This window comes from Zalophus californianus, chromosome 10 (assembly GCF_009762305.2).
Source record: "Zalophus californianus isolate mZalCal1 chromosome 10, mZalCal1.pri.v2, whole genome shotgun sequence".
Taxonomy (NCBI): domain Eukaryota; kingdom Metazoa; phylum Chordata; class Mammalia; order Carnivora; family Otariidae; genus Zalophus; species Zalophus californianus.
In genome coordinates, this window is record NC_045604.1 from 62,557,662 (window position 1) to 62,570,237 (window position 12,576).

The 12,576-nt window shown below is 39.4% G+C and overlaps 1 protein-coding gene across 10 annotated transcripts in view; it reads right to left on the bottom strand.

Annotated features, from left to right (window-relative positions):
- Nucleotides 1-4,448: 4,448 nt before the first annotated feature.
- CEP170 (centrosomal protein 170) overlaps nt 4,449-12,576 on the bottom strand; it is a 137,315-nt gene continuing 129,187 nt past the window's right edge. For all 10 annotated transcript variants that reach the window (XM_027610398.2, XM_027610397.2, XM_027610396.1 and 7 more), the window contains 3 exons: nt 9,259-9,352; nt 8,472-8,523; nt 4,449-6,780 (listed from right to left, as the gene is read on the bottom strand). In XM_027610398.2, coding sequence (XP_027466199.1) covers nt 6,491-6,780; nt 8,472-8,523; nt 9,259-9,352 — 436 coding nt within the window. In that variant the 3' untranslated portion in view covers nt 4,449-6,490. The remainder of the gene's footprint in view (nt 6,781-8,471; nt 8,524-9,258; nt 9,353-12,576) is intronic.

Here is a 12,576-nt window from a genome sequence, read left to right on the forward strand (position 1 = left end):
AACCCCACCTGTGCTGCTTCCAGATGAGTGTTTTAAAATTAAGGTATGTACTTTATGTCTTTAGACATAATGCTAATAATGCACACTTAACAGACTACAGTAGAGTGTAAGCATAACTTTTAGATGCCCTGGGAACCCAAACAATTCATTTGACTCACTTTGTTGTGATATTCACTTTATAAAGCAGTCGTCTGGAACCCCAACTGTCATATCTCTGAGGTATGCCTGGACACCCATAAATACTATATACCTATGAAGAGAGAGAGTGTGCTATATAGACAGAGCTATATCTCTAGATAACTACATAGATGTGGATGTATAGAGATATATTTATGTAGAGATCCGTCCACAATCCTCACACTTGGATATGGACATAATATGTTTTCTCTAAACCAGCTTAATTTTCATTTCAAGCACCCCATCACTGCAGCTGGGAGGATACCTGACTTCTGTCCTTTTGAGATATCCCACCGCCCCCAGAACAGGCTATAGAATTCCACACTGTGTCAAGCGTTCCCCACAAGTTACCTCGGAGAGGCCCACGTCCTGGAGGCGGAGCCTTTGGTGCTAAGGCTCTCTTGCTTCCTGGGGGAGATCAAGTCACGGGAATTTTCCACGCTGCCCACAGTCCACTTGCCAGATACACTGTGCCACAGTTGTCCCCGGTTATGTTGCCCGTCTCCCGGTTGGCACTGCGGTGACGCTAGAGCGACTGCTCCCCCCTCCCCGCCCCTCCCTGCTCCCAGGATGTGGGGGTCCTCATTTTCTGCTAGAGAAGACATTCTTCTCTCTTTAAATTCCAGCTAAGGCATTCTGTCAAAGCCTGAGAATCTGCTTTCATTTCTCTGAAAGCCATATGAATTCCCCCAAGGACTGTGGTCGTAAAAAGCTCAAAACCAGAGAGAATTAATTACATGTGAGTTTTGCTTTCTATCCTGCCACAGGCCTCCTCTGAGGCTAGGAGCAATTGGTTGTCCAAAGGGAGAAATATGAGGGAAAACAAATTCTCCAAATACAGCCCTGGCCGAGCAGGGCCCGCCATATAGAAGGGGTTCGGGAGGTGCTTGGCCCTTTCTCCTGGAAGTGGGGTCATCATCACTAGGCCATCCTGGTTCAGCCCAAACCACTGACAGTCTTCATGTGGCCAAAAGGGACATGAGCAGACTATTATGGTGGAGACACAGAGCTGGAGGATTTCTGGGAGAAGCGGCTTAAGAAAGAATGACAATGAACGAAAGGGTGAGTGGCGAGTAGTTTGCTAAAGGAGACGAGAAGAGAGGCAGAATTACTATAAAGGTAACGAGGTATGTTTCTGCCACAAATCTGGGGAAGAGAGCAAAGAGTACACTATCTGAAGGTCAGAGAAGAAAAACTAATGTAGCAGGAAGATACCTCAGAGAACAGCCAGCTCTTTACAGATCGGGAAACAGGCTGGGGTTGAAAAAACTTGCCCGAAGCCAACAATATGTTAGGCTTAGTTGCAGGATTTCTAACACACCGAATGGCTTTCTGCTGCCTCTATACTCTACCGTCTCTTCACAACCGTGAAGAAAGAAGATAGAAGTCAGACCCTGGTTCAGAGCTTGACTCCCAGAGCCTCTTATTTGACTCAAGCCTCTACTCTTTCGTAAAATGGGACTCATAATTCTTGTCTATTATAATTCTGGGTTGTTGTGAAATTTAAATGAGGTGCTAAAGAGCCCAGCACAGTGTCAGCACACAGCAGTTGCTCATTTTAGATTGCTCTTCAAAGTCTTTGGTAGGAACACAGTCTCGACTCTCAAATTGCCTTCCAGTTCTCCCAGTACAACACATTTTGATAACAAAAATCTTCACAAGAAAGATCTTATTTTCTGTTTAAGAAAGAACATATGGTGAAGATTTTATTTAACTCATCAGCTAATGGTTTCCCCATCACAATAAGATGTGAAAACCAATACAAAGCAAACTGCAGAGGACAGACACATATATGAGCCCAGGTAGAGTGCTAACAGGTGCAAAGCTGGTCACTTTCGGGCACAGTGATGAGCTGCCATCCCCACCTGACACACTTCTCCTCCCCGCCTTCTACTACTTATTTTTTTTTGGAAATGGCCTTATTGAGATCATATTCACATACCTATTTTATATAGATCTACAGGTGTTATAACTATAATGCACAATTAACAATTTTTAGTATATTTACAGAGTTGTGCAATTACAATTTTAAACATTTTCATCACCCCAAAAGCAACCCCGTACCCCTGAACTATAAACCCCTAATCTTCCCATCCCCTACCCTCCCCCCCCTCCAGCCATTGCCAACCCTTAGTCTACTTTCCGTGTGTATTTATCCATTCTGGACCTTTCATATAGATGAGATCATACAAGTGGCATTTTGTGATTGGCTACTTTCATTTGTCAGAATGTTTCCAAGGTTCATCTACATTGTAGCATGCATCAGTACTTCCTTTCCTTTAATGGCCAAGTAATATTCCATTGCATGGCCCATTTTTATCTTACACTGACTGTGCTATTTCTCTTAAGATGTAAAATGCGGAAAACCCATGAGGTCTAATGGGTTCCATTTCTTTCCAGAATGGATCCCTGAAACTAAGGTCAATTTCCCCATCCAAGCCACAGGCTCCCAACAATGTTGGATTCTGGTTGTTTTCCTGAAATTTGTTTTATCTGCTTCCAAACAGGCGAGCACAACCTGGTGAGAAGCATTTTCCACTCACTCAGCCTCTGGCCGAGTTACCACTACAGCAGCCACGGTGAACACTTCCGTGAACACCAGCTCTAGAAAAACATAAAAGAGTACCCAGGCCTACCAGCCAAATGTTATGGTCTGATGTGGTAGCCGGATGGGTCTGGTCTGGGAGTATGTGCTTAGATGTGAAGAGAAAAGAAGGCGGTCTTCACCTCCGCTAACCCTCCTGGCCACGCTGGGCGAGCTGTGCGAGTGAAGTCTGGCTGACCCCTTCCCGCCCTTTCCTCTTGCCCGCCAGCACCAGGTGCTCTGCAGGGGTGTTGTTCCTCCTTCGGATGAAGAAGAATCCTAGCAGATCACTTCCTTCCTGAGAAATGAGGGGTTCCCAGCAAATTTGCATTTCTAGGGAGGAGGCTACAGAATGGATCTTTTCGGAGCCAGCTGTGTAAACTCACTGGGGAGAAATGGCAGAACGTCACTTCTCCACCTGACATGATCTGTGGACTTAATTTTTAGTTTCTCTTTTTTGTGACTCTATTCTAGCATAGAAGGTCTGCGAGGGCGATAGTTGATGCTGGTCACTGCCAGTAACCTGGTGCCCACGGGCGTCAGGCACTCAGTACATGTTTGTTGAATAGAAGTAGGATCTGGGCTATAACGGAGGACAAGGGGTTTGGAGAACACGGTGAAAGGAACGTTTTCTAGAACAAATCATCAGAGACAAGTCTTTCTGGAGAAAAAGAGGAAGGGGAGCCATTTCACAGCCACAGAGCCCTTCGACTGGACTCCACTTGGCACATGGAAAATGACAACGATGCTCTCGTTCTGCAGATCAGAATGTGGAGAGGCACATTTCAGCTCATGAGGGATGTGTCTGGATCCCAGGCTTCCAAGTCTAGCTTCCTTTAAAAAATTAGGGTCCTAACAGACAGATATGGCAAGCAAAGCCAAGATGAGGGAAGCCAAATGGCACAGATGTTTGAATGTACAGGGTCTGTTCAGGAAATAAGATTATCTTAGTGACTTAGAAGGAAGAAACGTGTGTGTGTGTGGCGGGGGAGGGAGGAGGGAAATGCCAGTGCATGGCACAGCCCTGTTCTGTGGCCCAGTCAAGCGAGGGAAGCTTCACAAAGAGGCTGGTGGGCCTCTGAAGAAGGGAGGGGAGCTGGGTCAGCAGGAAGGAAGGAGAAAGAGAGGCAAGTGCACAGAGCAGCGAAGAATTGCCCAGGACTGTCAGGAACCCATGGGAGAGGCTGTATCAGGTACGCGCAGATACACAGACACTAAGAAAAGGACCAGATAGGGAAAGCCTCCAAAGGTCAAGCTGAGAAACAGAATGTTGAACAGTATTCAAGATTCTCGGGTATGGACGGTACAGTGAAAGAAAATGAATCCGAATGGATAGTTCTCAAGTTTAGGATGTCCAAGATACTTTAAATTTCTTTGTTCCCCAAATATATCATGATCATAAAGCCTTCTGATTCCAGGACAGGAAGAAATAAAGGCCTTGTGTGTGCACATTACAGTTAAGAGTATTAAGCTAAGAGAATGAGATTTATAAAAATTTGCTAAGAAATCTTTTCTTCTTTAGTCAAAATACTATGAAGTCTCATAATTATCACATATAAGTTAGAACTGAAGGATTCCTTGTTTTGTTAAGCCTTGGACAATGGTGTATAGTTATTTGGTAAACTGATGAAGCATTAGCAAACCGGATGGTAGAATAAAATGTACAATCAATGTATAAAGTTCCAGAAACACTTTATTTAAAAATGGGAGTTGTAAATGCATAACAAAATAACATAAGTAATAAATGTAACAAAAATAAATAAGGAGGATAATGTATTCATACAAAATAAAAATAACATAGTAAAAGGCCAAATGTTTATAATTGAACAAAACCGTGTAAACACTTAAAGGATAATGTAAGTTGAGTAGATGCTAATATTTTCCTAAACAACTCCTTACCTTCTACTTCCATGGGGATATAATCAGTACCCATACATTAAATAAAAGAGGGAGCAGTGGTGATTATTTTGTTTGACTTTTTCTTCAAATGGATTGACCCTGTTTTAATGTTTCACTTATTCCTTCAAAGCATTTGTATCATTCCATTCATGTTCTTTAAAACCTTTTTTTTCAGTCTTCCTTTATTAGACAGAATGGAGAAGTTAGCTTTACAAGGAGAATAGTTCATTTACCATTTTTTTTTTAATTTAAAGAAAAATATGAGATTCATTATACAACAGACTTTTGTTTTTACATCTCTACAAAAAGGGTTTTTTTTTGCATCTTTATTAACTGGCCCAACAGTACAGGAGTTTTTAAATCTTGTAAAGTTTTGAAGCATACAGAGTTAGGTTGTCTCTTGAAACCAATGTAGTATAGGATTATTGCTGAAATACTAAAGACCATTCATAAAAGTTGCAAAAGCTGCAGTTTTAACCTTTATAGACTGATGGGGTCAAGGTAGAAATCGAAGTCTACTAAGTAATATTTAAAGGAATTAAGATTCACCCAAATTATAGTGTTCTGGAAACACAAAGATAATCACTTTCTTTTAAAACTTATCCAAATGTGAAGTTACTGGAGAGAGAAAAAACAAGTTTACAGAAGGTATTTTTCCACGGGCTTCCTGTTTAGTAGCACAGGCCTGAGCCTTCATCGTTGCCGTGTTGCAGGGTCCTTATAAATGTGTAAGACGGACAGGATTTACTACTGGGTCCTACAGGGAAACACACAGAAGCAATTCATTGCTTGGGAGTGAAACTATCAGCTAATCTTACGACTACTGGTTCTCCAAGTCTCCTAATGAAGAAAATTTTAACTTCATGATCATCTCAAGGGAACTTTTTTTTTTCAACAGTCACACATAAACTTGGTAACACAGGACCAATATATGTGTTCTCAGTTTAAAAAATATACTCCACCTAAGTCATCTAGTTCAATATTTCTAGTTATCATTTGCCCTAAAATGAGACAAAATCTTAACTTCCGTTAAAAAAAAATTGAAAAAAAGTGCCAAATTGAGCTTTTTGAAAGTGGAGTAAAACACGGAGGGGTTAAAACAAATACAGTATTATCAATCTCCTATGTACAAAAAAGATGGTTAGTCCTTACTGATACAGAGCTATGTCCACCTACCACTCCCGGCAAATCTTAGTGCAAACATAATAGTTCATCTCCATAAACCCCAAGACAATTTACGTAGCAACAAAGTTATATAAATCACATATATGCTGGAAAATTTCAGAACACAGGAACGACTGTTTTGAAAGGTCAGTTGGACTGTGGAGAGGAATATGTCATTGTATCCAATGGTAATGAATACTAATATAAATCCTATTATTAAGAAGCAAATATAAGTGTTTAACAAATCTGTACAGATGAAGAGGAAGTCCATTTCGGGGAGCAGCTTGGCACAGAAGACATGGGGGTCAGAAATGTTGGGTATTTAATTTGCTTGTAGGTCACAGCATGGCTTAAAGAAAAAAAACAAAGATCCATGAAGGGAAAGGATGCACTTATAGAATTCAATTTGAAAATCATAAAACCACAAAAAGCAAAACTGCCACAATCTGCTTTTTCCTACATGGGCATACGCGTGGTTTTCTAATGGCCTGAAAGGATTAATAGGATACCACATCATAGGTAAAAAATAAATAAATAAAATTAAGAAGACAGAGAGAACAAGACAGTAGCTGACCAAGCTGTCTTGTTTTGTATAAGTCAACACTATGCTGCTTCCAATATTCCTAGTCATTCCACGGGTACTCATTTTTAACGATGGAGAAAAAGTCATTCATGTACTGTAACGTCTTCCTCTTCCCCATCAGGGTTGAACCTATTGAAATGGATACTGAAATCAGCCTCAGACTCGGCATTCTCAAATTCAGCCGACACTGCGAGAGCGGCAGGATGGGGAGCCCTAGCTTCTGGCTGGCCAAGTGTCGGTGTCTGACCCGGGCTGCTGTGGTTATTCACGGGACTGGACTTCTGTTTTGGTGGAGATGGCAAGATAGAGCTGGGGAATCCCAGGTTGTTCAGAGCCTCCAGAGTTCCATCCGGGTCAATCATAGCATTGATTGCTGAAGGAAAAAAAAAGGAATACGGGGGAAAAAGACAATTGTAGATGCAGTTACATTCGGATGTGAACACTGCTTATCACTTGGACAACGTTTCAACTAAGGATGCTTGTATGAGCTTAAATTTGGCCAATCCTTTTGATACTGTATTTAAAACCCCATTTTTAATAATTTGGGGGCTGACCTCTATTGTAGACGATACGGACCTAAATGCTTTCTCTGGTGCCATGAACAGGCTCACATATGGGCCCTTTTGGAGTCTGTTGGAAGACTGAGATTGGAGAGAAAGATCTTTTTGAAATTTGCTTTCATCACTGTAGGGAAAACGCTGGTTGTGATTTCAATAAGCATTCCTAGCTGTATTACCACTCAGATAACTGGGGGTTCATTGCTAAGACGGGGTTCCAAGGAACTGGAAGGCTGGGGAGGCCGGGAGAACATCATCCCACTCTGAATGCTACCACAGCATGCTGTCGTTCATCCTGGTAAGAGTGTAGGGCCATCAGTGTGTGCCCCTGAGCCACGGGGACGCCCTCAGAACCCGATGGCAGCTCCAGCAGGCCGTACAGACCTTGCTACTCCATGGGAGGGACCAGTGAAAGAGCAGCTTTCCATCCAAAAGATCCCGGAGTGATTTTCAACTTGGCATTGGGGAGAGTGGGGAGCTGGCAGAAGGAAGCACCTCTGATGTAAAAATTAAGAGGTCCTTTTCAAAGTATACTCCCCTTCCATCAGCTAACACTTTTCCCCATTGGGGTAAAACATAACCCTTCGGGGTGTGGAGACTGACCAGACGTTAAGATCATTTAGCGAGGACCAACATATTCTGCCTATGATAATTCAAGAAACAAAGACTGAGTAGAATCAGCAGTTGACTCTGGAAGCTACTTGTGCCATTGCAGACTTCTAGTTCAAGACACACACGGACATTCATGCCTGAGTAAGATCTGGTGCACACGGGGAAATAATGGCTGTCAAACTTCAGGAGGCAAACACAGTCTCTTTCTTCTCTCCCTCCTTTTCTGGTCCCTTTGGCCAATATGTGCTCTTTCCTTGTGGTTCACCCAAACAACTGTTATTTGTATCAGAATACAAGTTCACTTGGGTTACATCACAAATGTCAAACCAAATAAATAATGCCAATCGTCAATAAGCATTCTGAGCTGCATATTTTATTATTTTACATATTTTTCATATATTAGTATTTATGTACATATAAAATAGATAATATATATCATACTGTGAGTCTACAACAGCTAGCCTATATGCCCAAGATTTAACTTTACCTTTTTATTTATATTGGGTTTTGTTTTGTTTCTTTTTTTAAAGATTTATTTTGCGAGAGAAAGAGAGCGCATGTGCATGTGCGCACAAGCGTATGAGTGGGGGGAGGGGTAGAGGGACAGGGTCCCAAGCAGACTCCACACTGAGCTGGGGCCCCATAAGGGGCTCAACTCCATGACCTGAGCCGAAATCAAGCGTCAGACAACCTGCTGAGCCACCTGGGCGCCCCTATTTATATTGGGTTTTAAAGCTTCCTTTTTAGGAATAATGTGGATATGCAGAACTATATTTTTATCCATATGTTATTATATTTAACCAAATCACATAATAGAATATTTTAAGAGATATCACTTAGAATGTACTTGTCTGAAATTGTTAGCTCTTCCTACTTAATTCAGTAATAAATGTACCTTGTAGCTGCTTTTCAACTCTTTTCAACTCCTGTAATATAGAAGAAATTTCCTGTAGGGAAAGCAATGACAAAAATTAGCTTACTGTAAGTAAAGCATTTTTATTTGATAAGCAATGAATCTCACACTCCTCTTATTTGCAACATTTAACGTTATCCACACAGCACTCTATCTGCAGCAACAAGATAGGAAATAATTATGATATCCAAAAAAGATTCAAATTTTAAAATCTTTAATGTTTAACTACAATTATTTTTTCAACAAGATAATAAAAGATGAAAAGTTCAAGATGATACTACTGTATAAGCAGATTTTGAAAAACTTGCATCGATCAACCTTGCAATAACTTTGTAAAAGTGCATAAGGATTTTCTTTGAAAAATGTATCAACTGCAACTTAGTTTTAGGATGACTCCCTAAACCATGAACACCTGTACAGATTCTTGAGGAGGAGACGAGCAATCTCCTTAGGAAAAGGAAATGATTCATGTCCACTTCTACTTGAGTTCGGCTCTTATTTCAAATTGCCTATTTATAATGTATAATCATTACAAGAACAAGAATGTATTAGTGAGAAACGTAAAGTCAGTTCCTTCTTCATACCATTTGTAACTTTGAAACAATCAACATTTTAAACCCCTGTGAGAGATAGTGGAAGGCATAAAACTTCCCAAATCTGTGTATTTTATCTTTTTAACAATGTAACAACACTTTAAAAATAAGAATATCATTTCTTCAAGATAAACCTATCTCTTAAATGTTTTAATATTCAAGAAAAATTACCATACCATGCTTGAGGTTTTCACGATAGGGACTTCACTCTCAGCTCTTAACTTGCTTTCTATTTCATCCCAGTTCCGATCCTTGTCTTTAAATAATATTCTAAAAATCAAAAAAACATAAGCATTTTACTTTCCATGTTTTAAAAACCCATCATATGTTTAACAATAATATAAAAGCAATGTATCTTTTCAAAGCTCCACAAGGATAAATAAACCATTAAACATTACATAAACTATAAATAAAATACTGAACCAATATTACCAATAAACTTATTTAATTTATATTAAAGAGTAGTTATGAATACACATGTAGGATTTACACACATAAATCCTTTCATAGTTATCTTATTTATTGAAAACCAAATATAAATAAATATAGATGATATAACCCCCAAATTTTATCTAATATCTGTAATCAACCATAAGATGACCACTTATTAAAACACAATTTTGTTCAGATGGAACATATGCAGTATAAATGTAAGATGAAAACAGACTGAATTAGATATGAAAAATTATTGATTGATTAAAGTGTGAACATTATTTTAAAGGCTGAAAATTGGGAGTACTTACTGTGTTTGTCTTTAAAAATCTTAATTTATGTTAGTATATTTGTATACAATAACCAATTAGGAGTTTAACACTATCCTTTTGATAAAAACAATTGCCAATAAAGATAATTATCCTGATGTTAGAAACTAAACTCTAATATCTTAACTTATAAAAAAAGTATCACAGAGTTTTGATTTGTCTTTCAGAAGTAGTATCCTTCTCTCCCAATACTTTGGAATCTCTGAGACATGACTCAGCAATTTTAGAGTGATGGAAATAGTAGGCACCTTTCTGGTTTCTTTTAAAATTTCTCTATTGAGCCTGGAAATCTAATTTAACTGTCTTATATAAACATCAACACTGTACAAGTAAGTAAATTATTACTACTGGAAGTTGATCAGTATTTAAGTAGCACACTAATTTAAATTATTTGTATTTCTTCAAAGATCAATATGCCAAGTTCAACTTACTTTTGAAAAACATGAAATTCATCAACATCAAATCAAGTCTGGAACATCTAAAATTATACATCCCATGCTTAAAAGGGCAATAATGGTTCTAGAAACTGATATAAGAATATTCTTCTGTTAAATTTTCTAAACCCAAAAGACTAATAAACCTCCTGGCCAGCCATCTAAGAGCTGATACTGTAATGACCAAGACATTAAGACAGGTAAGCAAATCATGTGATTTGTAAAAGAGTCACTTGTAGCATTAGGACTGGTGGGAAGAAAACAAAGACTGTTTCAGGGACCAACTGAGAACTACAATGGACTGGTATAATATAGCAAGTCTGCGCTTAGCCACACCGTGCTAAAAGTCCAGTGAATTCTGCCAGAATATGGTTGCTGGGTAAAATGCTTGGGCTTCTCAAACTGTTTTTGGTTTTTTTTTTAAGATTTTATTTATTTATTTAACAGAGAGAGACGCAGCGAGAGAGGGAACACAAGCAGGGGGAGTGGGAGAGGGAGAAGCAGGCTTCCCGCTGAGCAGGGAGCCTGATGCGGGGCTCGATCCCAGGACCCTGGGATCATGACCTGAGCCGAAGGCAGACGCTTAACTGACTGAGCCACCCAGGCACTCCAAGGGCTTCTCAAACCGTTAAAGGATACATGTATCACCTTTGCTGGAAATGGCTCAGAATGGTCACCTGAGGTTCCTGACTCACACACACAAAAAGCCCCCCAGAGCTCTAAGCCACTGAAGGGATAAAAAACTTACTTTAAGATAATGCGTAAATACTGTGGTATGGATTTAAGAAGCCAAACTTGGCATTTGGACTTTAGAAAGCGTACTCAAATACACTATTTAAATACTAAGGAAGCAGAAAACTAGATCAAGACATGACTTTAGCCTGGGCCACAATGGTTAGAACTTAACTGTCTTTGTTTAAAGGTCATTATAGATCTTTCAGGAAAAAAAAAAAAAAAAAAAAAAAAAAAAATTCACAGCTTTCGAATGATCTTCATGTATTACATTATGGATTCAAAATAGTAATCAGACTAAATGTCAGCATGGAAAACACAGTAAATGCCAAGGATAATTTCATTCAGTAATTTTTAACTATTAAGCTAAAAACCCTTTTTCCTAAAGCAGTTGGTTTTAGAATAAAAAGTCTCTGGTTCATATTCTAAGCCCTTCACTATCTATTCTCTGGCGCATCCCTCAATACCTGCAAATCAGGGTTACGAACTGGTAGTTTGCAAACAGGACCGTGCTCACAGCTTGAGGGTGTCACTTTCACACGGAATAGCATGAGAATGCTGTAAAACAGTTCTTGTATAAATATTTTCAGTTGTGTCCATAGAAAGTATTGGGGCAATTTAAACAGGCATATATTTAGGCCCAGGTAGGCATTTGAGTTTCTAACTCCTGGCATAAAACTTAAGGACCAGTCACTTCCCAAACTACCCTGGTATTCCACACAAAAGGCCCAGGCTCTCTCCCCTAGATTTGGTTATTAAAAACGATACCGATCTTTGAATACTACCTTCCATAAAGCCTCCCCTCATTGTCCTAGGTGAAAGTGACCCTTCTTCTGCCTTTACCTCTAACTGGGCACCAATCTATCACATGCCACCTTCTACAACAATTAACAGTAGATATGCTTTGCGCCTTGCTGGCCAGATTGTAAACTTCTTAAGAGTAGGGATGATGTTAGATTTTCCTGATTATCTTCCATAGAGCCTGCCATAGTGCTTTACACATTGTAAAAGTCAATGTTTACACTGAAGGCGACAAAATAACATCAAATTAACTCTACTGAGGCATTTTTACTTATTTTGTTTTCTTTTTTCACCTTTCTAAATTCTGTTAAATTTCTGAGACAGTTAGATTAATCCATCAACCAATGAATGAATGCGTTCTTTGATCTCAATTTTAATTAAATGTCAAAGCTACATGAAGTATTTTTCTCTGGAGAAAACTAGGGATGAGTTCAGAGTGGACTGAGGAACAGTCAATGGGAAGAAAGAATGGTACCAGTCAGGTGCACTATGAAAATCTACTGAATGAATAAAAGAGTGGATGGGGACCCAGTTAGTGTGGAAAGAGGACTTGTATTTCAGGAGGTGGGATGAAATGACAAGGGATTCCCCATTTATAGATGAGGAGAATTCAAAGTTTTCCAGTTGGCAGGTCACATGACCACACGAAGAGACTTACATGGCATTTCTACGGATAACACAGCGTATCAAGAGGACCCATATTTAACATTTTAGCCTTTCACAGCTTTTTATGATAAAGTCCAAACTCTTTAATAAACTCAACTTT